This window comes from Polistes canadensis, unplaced genomic scaffold (assembly GCF_001313835.1).
Source record: "Polistes canadensis isolate GaletaPanama2010 unplaced genomic scaffold, ASM131383v1 scaffold_202, whole genome shotgun sequence".
NCBI classification, from domain to species: domain Eukaryota; kingdom Metazoa; phylum Arthropoda; class Insecta; order Hymenoptera; family Vespidae; genus Polistes; species Polistes canadensis.
Genome location: NW_014569749.1, coordinates 211,982 through 238,804, shown reverse-complemented (window position 1 = coordinate 238,804; position 26,823 = coordinate 211,982). Strand labels below are relative to the sequence as shown.

The 26,823-nt window shown below is 37.7% G+C and overlaps 1 protein-coding gene across 5 annotated transcripts in view; it reads right to left on the bottom strand.

The window, feature by feature from the left end:
- LOC106789766 (netrin receptor UNC5C-like) overlaps positions 1-26,823 on the bottom strand; it is a 70,233-nt gene that overhangs the window by 23,803 nt on the left and 19,607 nt on the right. For 3 of the 5 annotated variants that reach the window (XM_014754241.1, XM_014754245.1, XM_014754244.1), the window contains exons 1-2: positions 20,511-20,809; positions 2,526-2,759 (exon numbers count right to left, since the gene is read on the bottom strand). In XM_014754241.1, the coding sequence (XP_014609727.1) occupies positions 2,526-2,607 (82 nt within the window). In that variant the 5' untranslated portion in view covers positions 2,608-2,759; positions 20,511-20,809. Of the gene's footprint in view, positions 1-2,525; positions 2,760-15,487; positions 15,504-20,510; positions 20,810-26,823 lie in introns of those variants that run through there. The other 2 variants (XM_014754243.1, XM_014754242.1) reach the window with 2 other exon arrangements.

The window sequence follows — 26,823 nt, the reverse complement described above, 5'->3', positions numbered from 1 at the left end:
TTGAACACAACCGCTCACAAAATGTCGAGAACGTTGCTGGTTCACCCTCGTCTCATCTTTCCTTTAATTATTAACGGGGCTAATATTTTTTTCCCGAGCTATGCTCGTGCACGAACGTTGCTCGTCGTCATCGTCGTACTCGTTGTAGTCGTTGGACTAGTGAAATTACTGAAAGATATGGTGTCGTGATAAATTCTTCAAGGCTAATTATTTACGAATGATGTATGTGGGTAAATGCATGTGATAAAACGTACGTCACAATGAAAAATGGTAACCCATAAAAAAACAAATACAGGATAATCGGTAAATTTTACCACGAACCATTTGCCGTATTAAACGTTTAGGTATTAAAGAAATACAATCGGTGTTAAAAGTTAACAAATTAACACTGGCGACGTAATATTATGTCATATCAAAATTCGTAATTAAACATTCGTGACACTGTTCTAAGTTATTAAATATCAAATTATAATTATTAATTTGTTTCATTCATTTCGATTGACTGTCAAATGTTTATTTATAATTATATTTTCGTATATATATTAAACTATTTTAGAGAGTAATATATCTTAATTGAATAATATTTTAAATATTTTAATCAATTGCAGTGTATGAGATGCTGAACGTTTCGTTCGAACAACACCGATCGCGAATGTGTTAAGTTAGACAATCAATAGTAAATTATCAAAATGTTTCTGAGAAAGGATCCTTAGAAAGTTATCTATAGAAATTGGACTAGGTAATAAGTGTTTCTGTAAGAGAAGGTTACTCACTTTCCGAATTCCTTCTCGTAACCGCTTTTACCGCTTAAACTGTAAACTATTATCGGACGCCATCGTGTCTCTCTTTCTCTATTTCTCTCTCTCTATTTCTATCTCTCTTTCTCTCTTCGTAACGCGTAAACGCATAGAAACTTCAGAGACGAAGAACCATTAAACGGACCCAAGCGAAGGCGCTTTCCCGTTGAAGCGACAACTTTCTCGTTGGATAGATCTCGCAGAGGAGAAAGACGAAGAGAAATAAGAGAAGGGGGAGGGAGGAGTATTAGGAGGAGGTGGAGAAGGAGGAGGAAAGTGTCGTCGTTGGTGGTGTGCTTGCCATCGCGGAAACACACGCTTCGCTTCTACGAATTTATTCGAGTTGATGCGATTAACGATGTCGTCGCCATTTCGGTGAGCGCGTCTCGTCTCTCATTGGAAATACCGTGGAAACTTATGAGACTCGGAAGGAAGAAAGGGTGGAAGGTAGGGGGATTTGAGAATTCCATTGCGGCGTGTCTCTAGGTAGTCAGACACGTTACCATTGTTTCTCGCTTTCGAAACCATCAAGGATGTTAAGCGATGTTGCAGGTGAAACCATTCATCGTTACAACGATGACGAGTACGCGAGAAGATGTCGGGGACGATAATTAGTTAGCCATGAGAGATCTCTCGACAGTCAGAGAAAGATAGAGAGAGAGAGAGAGAGAGAGAAAGAGGGATAGAAAGTGAGAAGGAAGGAAGGAAGGGATAACAGCACGTAGTCCAGGGGGCCGTTCAAAAGTAGCTCTGGGGGAGCATAATCCATCATCGAAAATGGCTTTGGCGTAACGTAACCGGTCGGCCGGTCGGTCGGTCGGTCGGTCGTGCCAACGACTAATCAACGAGCCTGACTCGCTGTATAATTAGGCTTGTCTTTCTATCCTATCCGTTTCTCGTTCTCTCCTAGAAAGCTCATAGTAGAAACGCTCATGCTTTTTTCCCTCGCGTGCTTCGCTTCAGAAAGGTTACGTATATACAAATATATATATATATATATATATATATATATATTTGCTTTTACTGGAAATGTATATTTGTGTGTGTGTATGTATGTGTGTTTATATGTGTATATATATCATCTTTCATCTGTGTACGTGTGACTCGTAAAAAGCATGGCCGTGTTTAGTTTACGCTACTATGTATATAGATCGTTAGGGTAACTTACGGCTAAGTCATCGTTTACCAGGATCGTTAATATCCGCCATCGAGAATCTCGATCTCTCACGTTGATTTGCATTATACACTAGAGGGTTGAAGGTTCATTAAAAAAGATGGCTATTATAAATTAACGATCCCCTTTAATGTTAATTTTTATTCAACCCGGTCGAAGTAGAAATGAAAGTCGAATGAAAGAAATTAAAAATAATGACGTAGGTAGGTATTATTTTTTGTTCCTTTTCTTTTTATTGAACTTTGTAATGGAATATCGTGCATGTGTGTATCACGTACGAAGGACCGATGATACCGAGTGATACTCGGATACTTGTTTCAGTACAAGTACCTCGAGTACTTGGCTCTGCTACTCGAATCTGCGGATATCAGAGTTGAGCGTCATCGAAAAAGAAAAAGAGAACTCATTATGTGTATGGCACGAGCTAAATGGCAGATTTAACGATCCCTCGAGTTCAACTCCTCTTTTTTCTATTGCCCTTTTTCTTCTTCCATTACCTAAGTAGTACTTACTTACTTAGTTACTTATTTCCCTTTCGTAAAAAATTGTCTTACCTTCTCCGGACGTGAAGGGACGCACGACGCCAGGCAACAGGACGCAGAACAAGAGAAACAGCGAGCACGATTTCGGCCTCATTTCGTAGATACCGTCACCGACGAGGTCATTCGTTCATTTTATTTAACTCGTTGCAAAAAATGAACGAGATCGGTCGGTGATTTATCGATTCGTGGAACGAACACGTCACAGCACTCGTCACTGCGCGCACCGAGTCCTTTTCGATCTGGCATCTGCAATTAATATCAAATTATCATTAGAATTATTTATATTAATTATTTTATAATTAACAAATATAACGATTATATAAATGAGTAGGATAAGAAAAAAAAAGTAATTTTTGTTGTTTAAATCTAACATTAATTAAACGTCATTGAAAACAAAATTGTCTTATCGAAGATTATTTAAGAAATGAAATATTATAGTCTATATTATTTCGAATAGAAACTTTTTAAATTTGTCGATATAAAAAAAATTGTATTCCAAGCTCGACGATAAAAAATTAGGTTAGAGTGAGTTAAAGTTTAGGTAGGATATCAGTAAGATCTTTCGTTTAATATCTTTTAGTTCCATTTCTTTAACTCAACAGTACTAGCAAAAAGAAAAGAAATATCGTGCGATAGATGAAAAGCTCGCAACCAAAAGAAACATAAATAACAAGCTCGGCACGATTACGGGTTAGTGAGAAAACTTATGAAAGAAACGAATTGCTAGCGTTTTCGCTTCGAGATAAGGAAGACTATGCATAGCATGGTAAGATAAATGAACGAGTTGGCCCTTTAAGAATCGAGACTTTTCAACCTCGTTCACGCAAAAGTCGGTCCACATTTTCTTTCTTTCTTTCTTTCTTTCTTTCTTTCTTTCTTTCTTTCTTTCTTTCTTTCTTTCATTCTATTCCTCTTTATCTATCTTTTTCTATCTTGCTTCGATGCCAATCAAGAAAGTGAAAAAGAAAACGTGAAAAAGAGAAAGAGTAGGTTCTTTTTACAAAATGAAAATGCCTTTCTACACGCGAACGAGGGCAAAGAAACGAATCCGAGTGGTATATAAGGTCGAAAGGGAACTTTTGCGAGAGGGGGCTGAACGCGTTGCTTCGTGGCAGCGTTGTTTCTACCGGAAAACGTAAAAGACGGTTAGGAGAGTCGAGAGTGCCACTTACGAGCTAGCTAGCTGGCAACCCTTGCCGTCTAAATATTCCAACGGTAGTGGTGGATACTTTCCCGCACGCGAAATTTCCGTGGCGCCTTCGTTCCCAGTCGTTACCGTGAAAGGAACGAAGGAAATTCTATGTGTACGTGTATGTGCGCATGCGTGTGTGTCAGAGAGAAAGAGAAAGAAAGATAGAGAAGTAGATATGTTCTCTCTCTCTCTCTCTCTCTCTCTCTCTCTCTCTCTTTCTCTCTCTTTTTGAACGATCGAACGACTCCTTTCTACCCTCACATAAACGAGCTCTTCTTCCTATCCTCATCTAATGAACGACGAGATTATTAATTAAACGTGATTTTGCTAATGGAAAAGAGAATCGTTTTATAAATCATCGAATAAAATCGTTCGAATGAGAAACGAGTAAAATCAAACCTTCAATTCGTCGATAACAATAATAATAAATGCTAATAAAAATAAAATCGTCTGTGGGATATTAATGACAAGTTTTTACTTACTAAAATTAATCGTAACCAAAGAAACGTCGATATTCATTTACATGTATAACTCTTTAATTATACATTTCGTCGCGTCCACTTGAAATATTATCGATTAGAAACGATCGCTGGATTACTTCCAAGAAGGTAATAGCGAAATAAATAAATTTTTCACGCTAGGAGAAAGGGAAAGAAAAAGTTAATGCTAATCGAATGATTACGCGTTAAATTTACGGGTATTTACGTGCGAGAGTATTCGTAGTTACATGTTAAATATCTGTGAACGTAGAGAACGGTGTTGTAAAAAGGATTAGAATTTACGAGCTTAGACGGGGTCGAGATTCCGCGTATTAGAAAAATCTAAATGGCGCATTTTATTGGCTTGCCTTATGCGAGAAACGTTTCGCGATACGAGTTAAGTGAACACCTAACAAGTTGAAACGTCGTACACCTATTGCTACGCGTATGTGCTATTTATGTATAATATGTATATGTAAACGCATACTTACGTAGAAGCGCGTTACAGGATACGCGTTGGAAACTTGTGAAAAACGACGGGATTGACGTTGGCGCGCGTGAAAAGCTTGTTAGTATCGAACTTGTTATAAAAGCGTGCCGAATCGGTGAAGTGAGACCCGCCGAAGGGATCGTTTATCAACGTCGTTCCTCAAGGCTTCACGATACACGCTCGATTACATCGGTAAGAAAGTCGTACGCGCGCCACACAACCTCCCTCCCACCCCACAATCCTTTTCTTAAGTATACATAACGCGAACTAACATAAGTAAGTAAGAAACGAACGAGAAAGCATGTTCGAAGAAGAAGAAGAAGAAGAAGAAATAGCAAGAGGACAAGAGTGAAGGAAATTGATACTCTTAGAGAAAATATTGTCGGTGCGAAAGATACATAATTCCGAAATCAAAGGAGAACGGAATGGCAAAGGAAACGAGGAATTTCTTCGTAAGCGGAATAATCGGTGCGTTAGCGTGCAATAAATTCCGTTTAAACGAGGAGCGACTCTATTTTACGAGCCAGCCAGGGATTTATTCTAAGCCGACTCTCCTTCTAAGCATCGTGAAATCATGAGAAACGAACAAGTAGACGAAGAAAATGAAGAGAAGGAATAGGAAGGAGAAGGAGGAGGAGGAGGAAAAGAAAGAAGAAGAAAAAGAAAAAGAGGAAAAATAGGTACGAAGTCGTGCATTTTCGCGTTCTAAAGCGCGTTAGTACGCTTTCATAAATCGTTAGGTGGATCGGGTGTTTGCGAAAGAGCAAGCACGCATTAATTACCGACACGAGATAGGTGTAAGTACCAATACGATTAATCTTCATCGAAATGATTAATCGTTTCCCTCAATCTCGCGAATTAAATGAGACAAAAGTAGAAGAGTAGAAGAAGTAAAAGAAGAAGAAGAAGAAGGAGAAGAAGAAGAAGAAGAAGAGGAAGAAAAATCGCGTTTCTTAAAACTCGTCTAAACTCACGTTCTCGCGTAGGACATATAACGTTTTTCTTTTTTGTTTTGTTTTTTCCCCCTTTATTTTCATTGGTGTGTTGAAGACGGTGTGAGATAAACGCGGAAGAAGAAATACGTGAACGAGTTTGGAATCTCGATGCGATTCTCGTCCTTTTACGACGACGAAGACGACGACGACGACGACGTACAACGACAGGGAACGTCTGAGAAATCGATTAAACCACACGAAGCTTAACTACAACAACGACGAAGAAGACGAGGACGACGACAACGACATACCGCCTTACATTAATTAGCGACACCGCAAGTGTGATTAATTTTCGTCGAATGATTAATCGTTTCTTCTTTGCCCTACGTGAAATTGAAGATATTACCAAGGAGAAAGAAAATGATGGTAGAAGAAAAAATTGTCTTTTGAATTAAAAGAAAAAAACAAGAAAAGAAAAAAAAACAACTTTCGAACGAAGAAAGATCTTTCGAGTCGACGGAAGATAGAAAGGGTTGTTGAGAGGGGTGAAAGGGGAGGAAGTTTGATCGAATCGCGATCGTTATCGGGCGAGGAACACGGAAGCCACAGACAATAAGTAGGATTTAATCGAGGAACGGAGGAATATCGTGGAACTGCAGGAGCGTGGAAAATCGATGCGACCACGACGTAATGCCGATAAACAGCGAATACGATAAAGGGAGAGATACGTAAAGATAGATGTGTAAGAGTGTATGTATGTGTGTGTATGCGCGCGTGTGTGTGTGTAAAAGTGAGAAAGAGAGAGAGAGAGAGAGAGACAGTGCTCGAAAGTGCTCTCGGAGATTCATGACGTGGAATAATCCGCTGAAGATTCGTAGAACGCGTATTGCGTGGTATGTACGCGCAATAGTAGTAGTAGTAGTAGTAGTAGTAGTAGTAGTAGCAGTAGTAGTAGTAATAGTAGTTATGTACTATGCGTAGGCCCACCCTACACAGATTTCCCATCGCGAGTCCTCTCTCTAATCCTCCAGGACGAGGACTCAATTTATAAACGCGTTTCGGTATTACCCACTCAAGAGCTTAAAACACTCGACAGCAACCACCGTCGTTCGTTCATTCATTCATTCATTCGTTCGTTCATTCGTTGGATGCGCCAAGCTGGGATACGCGAACACACATGGCATTTCACACTGAGTTGGCACGAAACGATGACGTCCTGCCAGGATCATCGAGCTCAGAATCGAACCGATCCAAGCATCCGTGAACAAAGTTTAAAGAAGATGCCGACTACCGTCAAACTTTTTTTTTATCCTTTTTATCTTTCCACATCTCTCCACACTGTTACTGCACTATCAAGATTTGGCTCGGTTGACAACATTTCTACGACCGTTAGAAAGTTCATCTCGAGTGTGTTTGCGTAACATAGAAACCTAGCTACCCTTAAGGGACTGACTTGGTGTAGCCTCATTCTCCCTTTATCCTCCCTTTGCCTTTTGGGATTTTCTAAAGCTTTGGGTGTGTCGTATCAAATGTGAGAGAGAATCAATTCATCGACACGTAAAAGAAAAAAAAAACATAAAGAAAGAGAGAGAGAGATAGATAGAGAAAGAGAGAGAGAGAGAGAGAGAGAAAGATTCTCTCGGCAAGGTAGGTAAGACGATACTCTATAATCTATAGACAGTATACACAAAGATAAACGATATCCATGACCGATTATAGAAACTACGAGGTGAGAAATCCTCCTCGATGATTTTTTACTCTAACATGATCCAACATTCACGAGAAGGATCTACCTTCCTCGCAAGAGTTAACATTCGAAGAGCATAATCGAGATTAAAAGCGTTCAAAGGTATAAGAGAGAGAGAGAGAAAAAGAGAATCTTAAATGCGTTTTAAAGCTTGGATGAAGGGCGAGTCGAGTATCGCGTGACAACAGGTAGGGGAGTCAACGGGCTGGATTCCCCAGAGGATTGAGCTACCGGTTTCGAAGGAGAAAGATTCTCTTGGATCTTTCTAAGCGTTGTATAAGAATAAAAGAAAGAGTAGAACGAAAGAGGAAGGATGAGGAAGAAGAGTAGGAAGAAGAAGAAGAAGAAGAAGAAGAAGAAGAAGCGGTCACGGCGGATTCGATGCGGACCGGTGTGCCTTTCGAAAAATTTTTCGTCGATGAATAGATAGACGATTACGAGGGCAAGACGAACGAAGAATGGTCTGCGTAACGATCCAAGATGGCATAAATCTTACAAAGGACTTTATTAGCGAACAGGGACAAGCTACTCGTGTTCCTTTCCACCTTCGGCATGTATCTTCCAACAAACGTGTCCCCGCTCGTTTATACGTTCCTTCGACAAACTATACTTGAAAGTTCTATGTAAGTATATATGTAAGTATATATTATACTAGACAAGCATATTTCTCCAAGCTTCTCCTCTCGCCTCCTCGTTCCGCCCAACATCGTCTGGTAATATCTATACCAGTTGTAAATGATTGATTTGCGTAGCGCGGTGTATCGTTCGTTGGTATCTAAAACGCATTTAAGTACATCGAAAAGTCATAAGCCACCTGTAGAGGTAGGCAACCTGTCAGAATGCGAGATCGGCTAGTAGCTTTTCGTTCCGCGGATCTCTTCTCACCGGGAAGATTTATGAGCACGAGTCGATAAACTGGCGAGGGAAGCATTAATTTAACGCTCGATGCAACCTCGATCGTTTGCGAATGATACCTACTACTCTCGCCGCGTTTCTATATGGTAAACTGATAGAAGAGTAGTAATCTTATGTGAAAGAGAGAGAGAGAGAGAGAGAGAGAGAGAGAGAGAGAGAGAGAGAGAGAGAGAGGGAGAGAGCGAGAGAAAAAGATAGAGAAAAGAAGAAACGAGAAAAATATCGGAAAAACGTCGTCGTCGGAGGTAACGATAAATTTTCTATTGATCTCTTTTTTACCGTTAGAAACGAGTATTCATTTTCTTATTTAGATCGAATAAAAGCTGACGAGAACCACAAACCGCGAAAAATCGAGAAAGAAGAAGAAGAAGAGGTACGCGCGTCAAGTATGTTCTAACAATAAGTATAATATGACCGAAACTCGGCCTCTTCAGAGACGTCTATCTTATTCCTTTCGATTTTTTTCTTTCCACTTTTCATCCTTACTTCTTCTTCTTCTTCTTCTTCTTCGTCTTCTTCTTCGTCTTCGTCTTCGTTTTCGTCTTCGTCTTCGTCTTCTTCGCAAACGTAATCCGAGAAGATTACGAAGCGAAATAAACATGTCAACCCTGGCACAACAGCAGGAGGGATGTGGATGTGGGTTCGCGGAGCGTCTTTATAGACGGCACGAATATTCTTGTTTCTTCTATCTTTCTCTCTTTCATCTTCTTCATTCTCTCTTCTATCTCTTTCTCTCTTTCTTGGCTAAGCCAAGCGAGCATACACTAACATCAGTATCGTTACTTAAGCCACTGCCAGATGCGAGCAGATGCGCCTAGTCGTGGTTTCACACGAGCCCGATCGAGCTCAAGCCCTATCTTCGTACGATCTTGACCCCGAGATCGTTCAGATAGGACCACGCGGAGTTTTATGCATCCAACACTACCACCACCACCACCACCACCACCACCACCGATCTGTCCTCCTATTTTCTCTTCCACCACTTCCAGCATTTCTACACGCGTGCCTCTCTCTCCCTCTTTTTATTCTTTTTATTTTTCTTTTTTTTTTTAAATTTATTTCTATTTTACTTTTACTTTTATTTATCTGCATATTTGAATTTTCTTTCATGGCTCCCATCTCTGCTTAGGGGTGGTTGTATATCTCTACTTTCAAGTTTGCAGGGAACGTGAAACAAATTTGTGACTACCTGCTCGGAAAGACTACGCATTTTCGCTATCTCTTATTTTTAATCTAATCGCATAACCGATCTTTCAAACTTGTATTTTTTGTTTCTCTTTCTTTTTTTCCTTTTTTTTTTTTTGATGTTAGGAAAAAGATAAGAGAAAACGTGTTCTTTCACGTTTGACATGACAAGAATTTGAGAAGATGAAGAACACCTAGGACGAAGGAAGGATCGTTAGTTTATTTAGGAGGTTTGCTTTTTCAAACTTTCAATCACGTAGCAGGTCGAAAGATTGTAATAAAAATTTCTTTGAATTTTTCGTGTTTTCCATAAAGTTAAACAGTCGAGATAATTCGTCAAAACGATAATTCCACGAAACGAAAAAATATCATAAAGATAAATTATCGAAGAACGATGTTCCTTTTTGCGCAGATTCAGCAAAAATATCAATCGACCGATCGGAATAACGATGCAAGAAACGTTAGATATTACACGAATCAGTGAAATGGAATCACCATAAAAGAGATTGAATGAAATCAAAGAGGAAGCGAAGGTTTTATCACTAATACTATTTTACTTCAAGAATATCGAATATCGAAGAAGATCTCGTGTTAACTCGCGGATAATAGTAGTAGAGTTTCTCAGGATCTTTGATATTTTGGAAGTTACGATTATTACTTCAACTTATCGATCGTTTAAAAAGAGAAAAAAGAAAAAAAAGGAAGAAAGAATGATAGAGAAAATGAACGATAGAAAAGGAAGGATGGTAGTAACGGTAGTCTGGATATCTTTACAGCATCCCAGGGACTTTGGATCAAAGGATTTCACTTTGTCGAGAATGTAGTCTATCCTCGAACATACCACCAGAGAGAACGAAGCACAGCAACACAACACAACACAGTACAGCGCACCACACCACACCACTGCCTTTTACCGTCCTTTCGAAAATCGTGGAATCACCTTTTCCAGGAGTAAGAGAGAAAAAGATATAGAGATAGAAAGCGAGAGTGAATGAGAGAAAGAGAGAGAAAGGGAGAGAAAGAGAGGAGGATAAAAGGGCGTAGGTTCGACGAGCCCGAGAAATACACCTTTCTCGCCTCTCCTTTGATCGTTTCATCGAGCGCGACCCTAAACGTGCTGGTGGACGGCTTTTGAACACGACGAGTCATCTCGCAAATAGGAACGACGTCTGAAAATATACCACGCGTATATCCTCCTCCGTGAGAGGTGCCACGCGAAGAGGGAGAAGCCGTTTCCTCGGACGACGCGATGCACGGTAGGAGGATCAAACGTTTTTCCTACCCCCTGACCCCCATTTGCCGCTCTTCCTTCGCTACTATTTTCTCTTTTCTAAACCTACCGCGTGCCCCCCTCCCTCCCACCCGCCTCCTACCGCCATTTCTCATCCCTTGAATTTCTCTCGAGCAAAGTTATTTCGCGTTTTTACGTGGATGAATATAAAATACAATACGACGAGTCTCTAGCTGAGCCTTGGGCGATCATAAAGCTTCGTGAATATTCGATATTGAAGTAGGAGGAAAGGGGTGGAGGAGGAAGAGGAAGAGAAGTAAGAAGGTATTTTCTTCTTCGATCTTCGACAACAACGTGCTTGTATTAAAGAATAATAGAAAAATCTCATTGCTTTTTTTTGTCGCACGTATATATATATATATATATATATATATGTATATGTGTAGATACTTGCTTGAAACTATTTGAGATCTCACGAGAGAGATATGCAGAGGGTGTTCCACGAGCTTTCTGATAAACTTCTCAGGTATATTCCTATGATTATAATATCTCTAATGAAAAAAGTTTGGATATTCGTGAGCTCGGAAATGTTTTTTTTTCGTGTTATAGTCAGGTAAAGAATTTTTTTTGTTTATTTTTCTTATATGACGTTAAAGGTTAAACTATGCGATATTACGTTTATTCGTAAAGTAATTCATAAATTTAAATGTAAAGAAGTAAAAAAATAAGTCCGAATGTCGCTTACTGTAAACTTTTTTGAAAAATCCTTTGCGCGAGATATTGTAAAAAAATAAAAAATAAAAATCAAGTATAGCGGATAAATATACAAAAAAATATCTACATAATTTTATGTATAAAGTATTTCTCATTACGTGAATTTATTCGCGTAAAATGCAAGCGTATTGCTTTTGCCTTTAAGTAAGACCAAAAAAAATTGCGGTTAAAATTTCTAATTATCCGCGACTTTAAAATAAAAAATTTGTGGAGCTACTTTAATATACACTTTTTTTCATTATATTATTCATAAGAATATTTTTATAAAATTTAGTAGAAATCTTCTGGAACATCTTGCATACGGTAAACGTAAATGTAAGAATACTTAAAAACTTACAGATATACTTAAGATTATTAACACGCACGATAAAACTGTTTAACATGCCAAGAATAGAGGAAACTGACCAACGACACGCACGTACGTCTAATTTCTACGGTTGTTGAACGTTGACTGCGAAGCGAACGATATTCGATCGTCAATTTCTACTAACAATAAGAATCGATCATCGATGTTACGAAAATATTTGAAATACATGTAATATACGTCGCGACGAGTACCAGAACGTCGTTTATTTTCATTTTTCTTCGAGTACTTTTCTTTGAAGATTACATATACATGCAGTAGACGAAGAGTGGTCAAATTCCGACAGTAATTTGTCCTCTACCAGGCAGCAACGTCGAGTCACGCAAATTGACAAATACGCGGCAACGAGAGTCCGGTCTTTCGCAAACGAGACACACGTGGGGTAAATTCGACGGCAAACAGAACTTCACGAGACTCGGTTCTTTGCCAAAAGAGAAAATCTTGTTAGAACGGACAGTTGGACAGTTATGTGTCTTCTCCCTTTCTCTCTCTTTCTCTCTTTCTCTTTCGAAAATATACCTTTTATGTTAATTCCAGCTTTAAGAAACATTCTGTTTTTCTTTTTAACTTTGTGTTGGAAAGATTTCTATGTATCTCAGTCGTAAAGTCCGAAATTTTTCACGAACAATCGTAGATAAGCCCATAAAATGATCGTTAAATCGTTCCCGATCTTATCATTGAAACGATAGATATCGTACGAGTTTACGAGAAGGTGACAAAAATTGTCGAAGGTAAGAGACTCGCGTAGGCGATTCTCTTCCGTGATCGGTTTCTCCCGCGGAAGCTTCTTCCCTAACAATAAATATCATCGGAGAATTCTTATCCGCATTTATCTCACTTTGTCTGCCCTCTCGATTTGCATCCTTTGTGCTTGGCGCTTGCTCGTAAATCACCGTCTACGGAAAATGTACAAGCTTGGAGCGAGATATAGGTAGAGAAAGATTAACTATAATAAAAAGAAAAAGAGAAAAAGAAAGAAAGGGGAAAAGAGAGAGAGAGAGAGGGAGGCAGAGAGAGAGAGAGAGAGAGAGAGAGAGAGAAAGGTATCGATCAAAAAAGAAAGAAAGAGAGAAAGCGAAGATTCGACGTGAAAGTCTCGTTTTGCGAAATTCAACGAAGCGTGAACATTCGCCTTTTCAGGTAAGCCCTTCCGCAAAATTCTCACGAGTTCTTTTTCTTCTGCTTCCTTTGCAGATGGGATCGAACGTATGCCAGATGGATCTCTATTTTCCACCTCCTGCATCCGGTTGAGATGCATCTTTCAAGGTGAAAGAAAAAGATTTTTCTTTTTATTCTTCTTTATTATTTTTTTTTGTGTATGTGTGTGTGTGTGCCTGTACAAAAGTCAGGTTTTTCAATCTTTCACAAGAGAAAGTACCGTAGAGAAAAAATTGTATAGAAAAAAATCGATACTATCATTCTTGATTAATAAAAAAGGAAAATGATCCAAGTGACCGATAGATTTGTAATTCAGATTAGGCGTTATTACGGTCACGTTCGTTTAACTTCCTGTTCGGTGATATCTTCTCGTAAACGTTAAGCACTTAACGTGAACACACCTGCGTGTAAAATGTAGATACGTGTACCGCGTGAAAAACGGAAGCTAGAAAATTCTGCGTAGAATTCTCGTACGAGTATCACGGAAGCAAGCAAGCAAGCTGCAAGTTACAAGCAAGCAAGCAAGCAAGCAAACCACCATTCTCGACACGAAGGCGTAACTAATGACGTAAAATACGCGTCGTTTGTAAGCGTTACGCCCGAGGTGAATCTTTTGCTCTTTCGTGTCGTACCGTACGAGACCATGCTTTAATCTGATTTTCACGTTACGCGGACGTTGCAATTAAGTTCACCATCATCGCCGGTACTCTACTTTAATCTACTCACGATGGGTTTAGAGCAAACCTTTTTACTCAACGAAATTAAAAACGTTCAACCATATTTCCAATGGTAAAAAATCTTTGATGATTTGTGCAAAGCTATTTTCGAGATTAAAATTAAATGTGCGCTAGTTCATTGGTTTTTTTTTGTTATGAAAGAAAATGATGATTCGTTTATTGAATTTCTTTTTTTTCTTTTTTTTTACTAAAAATAATTATTATTACGCGTGAAATAAATATAAGTGGGATGCGAGATTCGCGTGTATGTATGTGCTAAAATAACGCTACTAGTTAGTTTCAGTGCGATATCGATTAAGATTATTTTATGTATATGTGTATATGTGTTAGCTTAGTACACGTATCAAAAAGAAAGGTAGAAAATACTGTATCGGAGAGTGAATTGGCATAATCAAAGGGTAAAATGAAACTAGCGAGCAATGAGAGAAGATATTGCGTGAGTATAGAATAATACATTCAGTTGTGTGTGTGTGTTAGTGAGTAGTTCGAATTTGCGAGTGGTGTGAATTATTACATTAATTATAACAAATAATAAAGCTTATTATTCATCTTTGTATTCATATTTTATACTTAAATAAATCAAATCCTATATATTATTTAATTGAAAAGGTTTTCCTTTGAATTAATAAAATATTAGCCGTAATAATAGAATGTGAAATCCGATAAAATGATTCGATTGATCGGTGTTACGCGTAATTAACGAAGGATGACAGGACGAGACATTTCCCTTGAATGAACAAGTAACACTGTTGAAATTTGATGAACGAGTAACGCGATATTTAGAGCTTTTATCGGTAGATCATTTTCCGTTTTAACTTTTGGACTTTAATTATCTCTCGAAAGAGAGGGGCAAGAGTAAATTGATATATTAACAAAGCTTCATCTGATAATGGAAAGCGATAAATTAATTACTTTGCGGATCAACTAATTCACTAGATAATTACCGATAATCCGTCTGGGGCTTTTCTCGCTAGAGATTCGTGATAAATTCCTCCTCACGCGGAAAATGAAATAAAGAGAATGACAAGAGCAAATCTCTGTTTTTCTTTCTCTTTCTCTTTCTCTTTCTGTCTGTCTCGTCGGCAAGTAAATCGAATGTTCAAAGAGACGCATGTCGAGCTCACTATATTTACAGAAACGGAACGACTAAGGTGGTAATAGCAAAGGAACGACCAAGAGAAGAGAATTTCGTAAGCATATATAAAAAGCACCTTGAAAACGTTCAATCTCTCTCCAAAGATTCTCTCTACCGAATAAGAAATTATAATAAAATAATAAAAAACGAGAAAAAAATATTATACATTTTCGTTGGCAAATATTTTCAATTACAGGTTCAAACCTTTTTTACCAGTACTAATTGAAAATTTACACAAGTGTGAGTTGACAAATGTTTAAACTAGGTATTATTTTCTAAAACTTTTAATATTGACTGCAAAAAAAAAGTGGTTTCTATGTTAGGCTCAAAACTTTTCACGTAACCTCTTACGTAACTCGAAAGGACGAAACATAAATATTGTAATTACGTTAACAAACTAATATTGATTTTTTATTTTGTATTTGTTATTTTTTTGTTCTCGGTAAATTGACTTTCGGGGGGAATGGATACCGTCTATATTTTTCTTATTCTATTATTCCTCTTCTATTATTTTTTGTCTATATTTTTTTGTGTTCTTTTCTCTTTCTTGCTCGTTCTTTCTATATCTCGACACTCGCTCGACTTCATTAGTTTCGAGAGTCTCTTTTTCTCTCGTGAAACACGGAACGTACCGTTCTTGTAACGATCGACTCGACTTGGCTCGACTGAGTACTCGAGTAGTCTTTAACGTTGAGAATAGCTACTAGCATACTGCATAAATGTGTGTATAGATAGTTCGCTTAATCGTTAATAACGTTTTCTCAACGAAGTCAAATAAGGTGTCCCTTCTTTAGAATCAAATGGACATAACCACCCACCGTGTCGTCGTTCCTATAGACCACCAGGATCTAGTCATTCGTTCAACGTAATCTATTCGAGAGTAAACGTTTTAGTATTTATCTTTCTTCTCTAATTTTTTTTATTATTTCATCTTCTATCATTCTCCTTCTTATCTTTTACAGACTTGATTCTAAAGAAAAAAAGAAGAAAGAAAAATACTTTAAAATAAATCCGGGTCATATTTATCAACGTACTAATTGGTTTCAAGATAAAATGACTATTGCTTGTTGATTAGAAAACCAGAGAAACGGATCTAACCATTTTTGGAATCGCCATTTACTTTGTTAATTTATTAACCATGCAAAAAGATAAATAATAGTTTCTGAGTAGAGAAAAGTCGCTTTGACAAATCTAAAAATTTGCATTCTATGTAGAACAAACTTGATAATCGTAAAATACGCTAATGTCGACGCGTTAGAATTTCGATTTAAAACGTTATCGATCTGTGGAACGTGAAATCACATATGTGTACGTGACGTAACATTAAAAGTACGAATCCAATTTCAAAATTGAATAATTACGATTGGAGTTTTGATGGAATCCGTGTAAAATCAAATTAGTTGGTTTTAATATTAGCGGTATAATAATTAATGAGCATTGTCACACAAAATAATGTAGTATGACTTACTTCTCTTGAGATTAATCGACATTTCGTTAAATAGTGCAATAATAATACGATGATTCTATTACTATTGTGTAACTCGAACAAAGCGATTATTATTATTCACGTTTTAATAATAATAATAATAATTATTATTATTATTATTATTAAAATTATTAAAACAATCATAATTATTATAATCATTATTATCATTAGCATTATTATTATTATTACTACGATCATTATTAATCCGGCGCCAATGACGATTGATACGTACCGCCGTTTCTCTCTACTTTAAAAGCAAGATATCGCGGAATCATTAATTATTCGGTCAGATCAAATGAACGGCAAAGGAAAGGCGCAATGTGTTATCTCCGGTATACAAGAGTAATACAGAAGAGAAAGAGAAAAAGAGAGAGAAAGAAAGAGAGAGAGAGAGAATGGCGGCGTCTCGCAGAACAAGGTAAAAAATTCAGGATCGATCGAGAGGTCACGTGTGTCACGAATTATCGGTAACGGTGGCGATAAACGGCACGGATCGTCGAGAATATTGTGTTACCGATCGTTCGAACGAATATATATGGCGGATTTCAACATCGATTTTATTCTAGAGGAGAACAGAATCGAGACACGGTATAACTCGAACACTGTAATACTCGATAGCATCGCACGTTCGTTCGTTCATTCGTTCGTTCGTTCACCGATCCTACACGGACGCGGACGTATCGTCGAAGGTAGTAATTGAATCGATCGTTTTGCAAATCACCGTCGCTCCTGCATCGATACGTTGCTTCGTCTTTACGATCAATGATCTTTCAAAATCATTCAAATGGTTTTATCTAATATCTCAAGGAATACTCCAGTTATGGAATTTTACCACAAATCGGTTTACGCGAATACAAAGATATTCTTTGTATTTTTTTTTTTTTCTTTTTTTTTTGAGATAACAAATTTGAAGAAAGGAATGGAAGAGGAAGAGAGAGATATTGCTGAACATGTCTCTTCTTGAATACTTTGATAACAAAATTGTATGATTAATTTTTTTCTTGCAGATAATCATGCAGCAATGTATGTAAATGTGATAGGTGAATAAGTTGTTTGAGCTTATTCTTTTTAAATTGATTGTGAGTGACAAAAAAAACTTTTTTTTTAATCTTAGAGTTAAAACTTTTCAACCCACCCAAGTATATATTTTTAATTTATTTTATCTTTTTCTTTACACCTCTTCTCCTTCTATTCTGTAAGAACACGCAACACGTTAGAAAAAAGCGTTGATTAAAGGGATACCAGTTACGGAATCAAAGTACAAATCTTTCCAATTTCTTCCTCTTGAAGATAATGAATTTAAAGGGGAACGAATGAGAGAGAAATTGTGGAACGTGCCTCTTGTAACAACTAGTTTGTTAGGTTGATCGATTGGTGTAATAGTATAATACTTGAATAAAAATTGCACAGTTTATTACCATTTCACTTGCAAACAGGGAATCGCATAACAAGATTTTGTATTCATCTTACTCTCTCCATCTCTTTTTCTAAGAGACGTAATAAGAAATTAGAAGAAATCATAGATCGAAGCTCCGAGGATGCCAGTTACGGAATCAAACTACAAATCTTGGTAATTTCTTCCTCTTGGAGATAACGAATTGAAACGATAGAAATTATAGAACGTGCTACTTGAAACAACAAATTTCAGAGCTTGATCAATCGAAAGTTATTTGGACAAAAATGGCATTCGCAGAAAATCAGCTAACAAGGTTTTAACATTTTCATTAGAATTTATATAATTTGATTATTTTTTTTAAACTGTTTTTCTCTCTCTCTTTCTCTGACTTTTCAGAGAGATAGGAACACGACCGAAGAGATCAGAGATCGAAACTTGGATTTCTATTTCGAGGGACGTTCTCACTTTTCCAAACGTAATTCTGACAGTTGGCAGGAAATACAGGGTACAGTTATAGGGTTAAAACGCGCTCGTGAATTTAACACGATACGTATCTTGGGAATATTCCTAGACAGAGAGAAAGAGAGGTTGGGAGAGAATGAGACAGAATGAGAGAGAACGGATGCAAGTTTAAAGCAAAGAGGGTTCGTTGGTGGCGCTTGAGTTTTCACGCGTATATCCATATATATATACATACACACACACACACATATATATACATCTGTATATTTATATATAATATATATATATTTCCCATAAATCCTGGAAAACTTATTGCCACTGTAAACGGCAAACCAAAAGGGACGTGATCCAGTAGACGTAATTCTAGTAAGTGCACTTGAATGTTTGTAAATCTCTATTCGCAACCACCGCCGCATATGGAAGGATATTTTACGGTTATGCGTTTTCCGCGTTAGCAACCTTCACGAAAGAAACAGAAAGAGAGAGAGAGAGAGAGAGGGAGAAAGAGAAAAAGAGCTCGACCAGCGGCTATTTATCCCTCTCGTAGGCTCGAACCTAACGCGTTACCCATAAGAAGAAAAATGCGAGACCACCAGCCGTTGCAGCAACGCTTCGACTCATCCGACATGCGTTCGCAAAATGTTTCTAGTTTATCGCCGACGTGACTCACGTTTGATTTCCTCTCTACGTTGTACCAACCCTCCTCATTCTCATCCTCCTCAACTTTCTCTTGCGTTTTGAAATAATAATAGGAAAAAAAAAAAAGAGAGAGAGAGGAAAAAAATAGAGGGTGAGGGTTAAAAAAAAGGAAGTAAAAACAGATAGGAAAAAAAATTTAAAAATACCTTATCGTGCCTTTAGGCACATAGAACCAATTCGATTTTATACGGGAAAACGGGTACGGCGTGTCTGGGTTCATCGATGCGGATGAACGAACGCGTTACTCTCTTTCTCTTTTAAATTTGTTTGTAAAGTTTTCTATCGTCTCCCTCTCTCTTTCTCATTCTTTTCCTTTAAAAGGGGACAAAGTTATAACAAACGTATAGAAATGTAAAAGTAGGAGGAACAAGATATAAAAGTATTACTGTCCGTGTCATAGGGTCACGATGAAGATTAGTACCATTGGCCAAGTGCCAAGATAGCGGTGAGGAGGGGAATATAAGTAGGTATAAATAGCTCACGTCAAACGTTGTGTATGGGAGAGTTAAATAACTCCGTTCTTATTCTCTATGAAATGAAGGAAAAAGTGAAGGATATATCAAATTAAAAAAAATGAAAATCATATGACAGCTCTAACCTTATTCATCAGTACGAGCATTGTTGTGGAACGGATAACGCAGTATGTTTTACGATCACGTACTACTATTAATGCTTTCTATGATGTAATTGTTAATAAATTAAAAAAAAAATAATGTGAACTATAGGACAATGCAAATTACATAAATTATTTTCAGTCTAAAGTGTGTGACTTTTAATTGTACACAAATGATAATATATATACGTGGTATATCTATGATAAAATAAATATAAATAAAAAAAAAAAGAAAAATAATCGTTAGGAAGCAACAAGTAAAGAAGGAGGAATGGTTCGTGTCGCTTCGCGTTTATTTAACGACTCGACTCGAGCGTGGTAACGCGATACAGTCCGTCGGCGAGATTGGAGGTATCCGAGGTAGCCCAAGTTTCCATTTAAAAATCCATAATTTTAGGATAATTTAAATCTACCTTCCTTATGAGAAAGAGAAGGAGAGAAAGAGAGAAAAATTTCTACGAGTATACAAAAAAGCTACTACATAACGTTGCGTAGTTTGTTCGCTGACGTTTGTTAAAGGTCAAAAAAAGCACAGCGGGAGTTTTCTCTCGAGGGTTGCCATTCGAACGTCTATCTTCTCCTAATTTTGTTCACCAGAAGAATACAAGAGTAAGAGAGAGAGAGAGAGAGGCTTTGAAATTGTGCATTCGGTCGAATGATTCGAAAATACTTTTGTCCCTTACCGTTGAGAAAGTAAAAAGTCTTCATCTTGTTTGATATTTATGTTTGAATATATTTTATGACTTCTACATTCTTAGAAAAAGTCATCTCTATTCGTTCGTTAGAAGAGTCTAACGGCGGACAATAATATGGTAATATTCCGAGGTACGGTTTCTTGATGGAAAAAATATCTTCGTTAGAAAAGAAATGTAAATAAATAACTAATTAAGTCTAGAAGAATAATGTTCACACATTCATACATATATACGTACATACATACATACATAGATATATATACATACATGCATAAAAATATATACTGGTGTTTTTATCACTTACTCGTAAATTCGATCGGCCGATCGCAGTTATCCATAAACGGGTTGGCACTTTAACCCCACCGCACTTACACTGTTATCATTCGTACAGTTCGTTACACCGTGCCGTTCCGTCTTCTAAGCTTCATGTGTTTCGACGACCTGTTCTTTTTACTCCACGATTAGATTCGAAATTTAAACGCTTTCGAAAAAAAAAAACAGGAAACAACTTGATTATGTACGTATATTCACCGAGAAAAAAAAAAGTAAAATAAATAAATATCGATAGTAAAGAAAAAAAGATTGTAAATGAAAGAAAACAAAGATAAAATAAATGACAAATTATAAAATTAACAAACGAATCTATAACAACACTATCGATCTCTTCATCACTCTATCACGTTCGAAGCACCTATATTTTATGCACTCCAAATTTCCCCAAAATAATTTATCGTATCTTGTGATAACCATTTATCGTTCACATATGTGTATGTTTATATGTATATTAAACTTAATTATCCAATCGTGGAATGATTTGTAAGAAAAGTAATATCATTAGGATCCAATAAACAAGAACCCTGTGGTCGTTTTAATAAATCGAGCATCGACGCGTCGAGTTTCGATAGTTCAATTTCGAGAAAGATATAGATACAAATATCCCCAACAAACACGCGCGGCTCATGTCGGCCAACTGACTACTCGTAGCACAGAAGACTCGGGGTCCTTCGGCTGTTGGGCGCCGGTGCTGGGCGGCGGCAAAAACGGCGGCGGTGATGCCAGTGGTGGTGGTTTCGATGCTGGTAGGGGGAATTTGTGGAGTGGGGATGATCGTGCGTGAGGAGGTAGAAAACGTAGTGGTGGGGGAAAAAGAGACGTCGTGTCTTTCTACCACGCGCCGGATGCTGCGGAGTAGCTCGCGAGCTCTCGCGCGAGTAGGTTTAGATTTATTTATATTGGTATTTTATTCTTTTTTTTTTATATAACACTTCGAATTATTTTTCATCTTCTTGTCAGATTTTATATTATAATCTTATTTTATTCAGGTATGATATTTCAGATGGACAATTGGAAACGCCCACATCGTTCCATGTATCGTGGAATAATGTTATTTTTAAAAAAAAAAACAAAATTGTTTAGAAATATTTTTAATGTACGGAGAATGTGAAACCACAGGTAATTCAACGTAAACCAAATACATGGGCTCTCTGGAATTACCGAACTGGGGGTTTTCGTGATGTATTACGTTCGATACGCCTGTCAAACGCTAGTCAGCATCGTACGGTTAAATTATGGGAATACTTTAGGAGAAAAAGCTTTAGGGGAGGATCAAAATTCATAGGTAAAAGTAAACCTTTAAAAATTATCGGAGTCGAACGTTTGAAAAAGGCAAAGAGTAAGAATACCTTTAGGTAAACGTAAAAAAAGATACGGTTTGATTACCGTCGAGACCAAAGTAAAGAAAGCTTGGAAAGAATTTCGAGAAAATAAAAAGAGAGAGAGAGAGAGAGAGAGAGAGAGAGAGAGAGAAAGAGAGAGGGAGAAAGAAAAAAACTCTTTTCTCGGTACGTTTTTTCGAAACCGAAACGAACGCGCCACCGCAACGGTGTTTCGGCTTTTAGGTAGGTATATAAATTTGTTTTTTCACCAAATAAATACGACAGTCATTTATTTAGGGAAATCTCTCTTTTCCTTTCACCGTCTTCCCTTTTTCCACGAAGGTAACTCTTATCAGACAACAAACCCCCTCAGGGATAGTGTAGTACTTGTCGCTGCGCTAACGTCCGTTCGGATAAATAAATATTGACCGTCGAGTCGGGTACCGCAAACAAATCCATTAATAACAGGAATTTAATCCCATTGCGGAGCTTGCAACGTACCAATCGGGAATGGTCCACGTTGGAGCCATTCGATTCGAACGTTTTCGGTGTCAATTTATGTCCATGAACATGAACGGATACAGCGTTAGACTAGAATAATTTAATAACGTTTCGTTTCCAAGCGTTATCCCCACTAACCACCCCTATCCCCACTCCTATACCCTCCCCCGAACTTCCTACATCGAACAACATCACTCCCTTCTCTCTTACACCGACGCAATTAGCAAAACTATAATCAAATATGAGGGAGAAGTAGTAGAGTTGGATGTGGGAGGGATAGGGGTGGTATATGGGGTGGAGAATTCGCTGGTGCTTAATATCGCAGCTCGAATTTCGCGACGAGTCTCGTTAACGTGTTACGAAAGCAAACATTCGTGGTGGAAGGGAGGAGAAACAGAAATGGTCCTCCTCCTCTCTCCCTCTCACTCTCTCTCTCTCTCTCTCACTCATTTATCGTTTACCCTTTTCTCTCTTTTCTCTCTTGGGGGTGGATGATTCGAGGACGAGCAGAGAGTTGGAGAAACGAGGCAAGGGGTGGAAACGAACGATACATTTCTGCGACCGCGTAAGCCGCAAACTCGTTACCGTGGAAAGACAATTGAGCACCGGGAATAGCCGTACCGTTGTAATTACTATGACACCGGTATAATAAAGCCGAGTAGTATTTTTGTGATTGTTTATTTTGTTACGAAAAATTCAAAAACGTAATGAATAAAATCGAGGTGGTATATATTTATATATATTTTTATGTATTATTATTATTATTATGATTATTTCATGTACATGCGGGATATTATTGCAATAAAATAATTCATATTAATTATAATAAATCTTATTTGTATTAATTTTTTAACAGGTTGATGATATCGAGATACTAGGAGTATCTTCTTTCTCGTTTGTTGAAAATCTTGAATTTCGAATTTGATATCTTTTCGGAGCACGTTACTCTCCGAGTTTTATTGTTGGCGTTCATTGCATCGGAAAGCTCCCGCTTTGTAAATTTCTTTAGATGGTTATGCTGGTAGATGAATTCTGGTCAATGTGGGACGAACATGTGGACCGAGAGAGCATGTTTCTTTTGTGTTCGTTTGGAAGCCCTTCAGGTTCTTTCTTGTATCGATAAAGGGAAGGAAAGAAAGAAGCTCGTAACAAGCTTTAAATTCGTGTTCGCTTTGTGTGCGTTATCGAAAATTCGAATCGTATCGCATTTAAACCAATGAAATTCAACACCAACTCGATAATCAACTAGAACTCTTCGTGATTACAAGGGCATAGTTAAATCATAATTTGCATAAGGGTGATCGTAGAAATTGCGAAGGGTCGCGAACTTAAAAATTATGCTAAAATACAGTAGACCTTTAAATAATGTACAAAATCCTCTTTCGATTCTTATTCACGAAACGTGAGCATTGAAATCATCGAAGAATCTTGAAATATTTATTAAGAAGAACTTGTGTATTCAATTAAATAGCGAACGGAGTTAGCGCAGGAAGGCTTCGCAAAAAGCATAGATTATTCAGGATGTTGTCCGATCTCATCCCGAACATTAACCACACTGTGTAGGTCAAACGACGATATTTATTCATGACTAAGTTGGGGATAAGCTTCGGTTACAGTTAGCGTATTTCGTAGCTCTAACAGGCCACTAATCGATAAACAAGTATCCCTCGGAGCTAGACAATAATGGAGGGAATAGTTCGGACATAGATACCCTTCATCGAAAGCATTATTTTTCCCTATTTCCTTTTTTTTTTCCTACGTGTTGTCTCCAATACACTAGAATAGAAAAGATGATCTGTTCATAATCCTATATAAACACGGTTATTTTTATCCCATTACAGGGCGGTTCCGTAACGGTCATCATCATCATTATCATAGCCATCGTCATCGTCATCGTCATCGTCTTTGTTGTTGTTGTCCTTGTTGTTGGTATAGTTGGTCGTGTTCCCGTAGCTTGAAGTCTGCTGCATAATGGTACGTTCGATGTGTACGAGGCTTTAAAGGTTGCCGACTAAAGGACGAGAATGACCGCAGGGTTCTTTCGAAGGGTGCACCAATACCACACCCCTTCACCCTTCTGTTATCCCCACGAAGTTGCTTTAACAGCAGGAGGTGGTCGAACCACGTTCATGATACCATCCCATTTTCCTTGCTCGAACCAACACAGCTTCTCGACAGACGAAACCCTTCGAAGATACTTACACTCGTAACATTCCTCAAAGTCCATGCTTTTTTCACGATCATTCTCGAAAGAAAATCCTCGACACTCGGTCGAGAAGGCAACCAGAAAAAGAACAAAGACACCGGCGAAAGACCTATCTACGAAGATTTATTATATAACTCGGATGTCCCCCTTATAAGAAAAGGGACACTCATCCTCATTTTCTGATTTACCAGAAAAGAAAAAAAAAGGATAGCCTAGTGGTTTCACGCACGTCATTGTGAAAATCTTCTCGGAGGGTTGCTACAGGTGATTCTTTTCTTTTCTTTTTTTTTTCTTGGCTAGTATAATTCCCTTATTTATATGATTTAGATTACTTACTGGTCTGTTTACACGGATCTTCAACATGTTTTCTTCAAACAACCTTTTTCATTTCTACACCTACCCTTTAACTGTATTTATTATATTTGTAAGAATAAGATTGCACTTATTTATATAATTTGCTCCTAGGAATATCATTGACACAATGATTTGTTTGTTATCCAAAGTGGCGCCGAGGAAATTTTAAATGACTTCGAATAGAAAAATAATGTAGATTTCGGTCAAGAAACTAGGAGGGGATGAATTGGACGTTTGGTCGACTGGTTTGCTAGCTGGCTGGCTAGCTGGCTGGCTGGCTGGCTGGCTGGTTGGTTTGCTGGTGGTTCTACCCTGTCTAAAACATATGTCGCGCACTCCTTTTTAAAAGTGTATCTTAGTAGCACGTGACGCCTTCAGGATTCGTCGTTTCTCATTTTCGAGTTCTGTCGGTGATTTCTTACGAGCACACTGTGGCATCGAGTAGTATCGCGGAAAACACGGCGCTTACGAGACGCACGTGCCGGAAACGGGAGTCCGTCTGTCCTCTTCTTTATCGTTCCTTCTAACATAAGACATCGTGTGAACGTTCGTACATTAGCCAGATTGCACAAGAAAATAAAAAAACAAGGAGGAAAAAAATTAGAAAAATAAGAAATAGAAGAAGAAGAAGAAGAAAAAGAAAAAAGAGGAAAAATTTTCATCGACGTCATTCGAGGTGGCCCTTATTCTTCTTCTTTTGCTTTGTCGTGAAATTCTACGTCGAGTAAGAAACCACCTCGTCTAAAAACTCGAATGTTTTTTCGTCAACCCCTCGTTTTCGCTCCCGTGAGTTGCTTTTCTTAAGAGGAAACTCTTGTAAGGTCGTTTCGTTTCGCCAGGAGGTCAACGAAGCTCGAATCTCCCTTTGGGTCTTGTTCTCTCTCTTATATCTTCAAAATTCTATGCTTGAATCGAATCGAGGGTGAGACGATTCGGTTTAACATAAATAGAAAAATTCTTATTCTTCATACATATGTAAAAAAAAAAGAAAAATAAAAAGAAAAAGAAGAAAAATAAATAAAGTGAGACAAGAACTCCTTTGGGGCTATTGGAATTTAGAAAAGAAAAAGAAAAGGTCACGCAAACGCGTTTGAAAAAATATTTTACAAAAGGGAGAAAACTTTGAACGCGCGCATATAAATACAAATAGAATTTAATTATTTTCGAATCACAATGGTATAATTGTCATAGGTGTTAAGACGTAACGAGGTTATTTAATGAATTTAAATATCTGTATGCTACCGTGTATTTTAATATTTGATCGAATGACGAGGTAATTGTATGTTCCTATTATATTTCTTTTCTTTCTTCATTTTTTTTCTTTTTTAAAACTTGTATGTGTATATCATATATCAATTTTGGATTCTTATAATAGTTTGGTACTAGTAGTGGTAGTTGAAGAAACCTGGTAAAAATGAAAAACACGCATGGGACTAAGGAACGATCGAATTGCAACGGGAAAAAGACGAAGAAAGAAAATCCACTTTCACAAGTATGTAACTCGCGAGGGAAACCCGACAGAGGGTGGAGAGTATTTTTTACGATAGCGTCAGCGGGTCCATTAATTTTCAAGAGGAAAATCGACGTCTACTAGGTTTAAGGTTACGACGCGAGTCTCTCTTCCTCTTTCTCTATCTTTCTCGAAGGCCCCATGAGTGAAATCTGAGCTTGTCCCGTTTCTCGTAGACGTAGTTGGTTTCGTGATAGAGAAACGTTGATCGTCCTGTGGACGATCGTCTCGAAGGATTTTCGAAAGGAGAAGAACGTCGAGGGACTCGATGGAAAAGACGGATGTCTCTCCTGGTGAACGATGCATTTAGAATATTCTACAGATTCTCCTATGTACACGTTCAGACATGTTGCTATGCGTGCATCGAGTTCTAAATTTTATAATACATAGT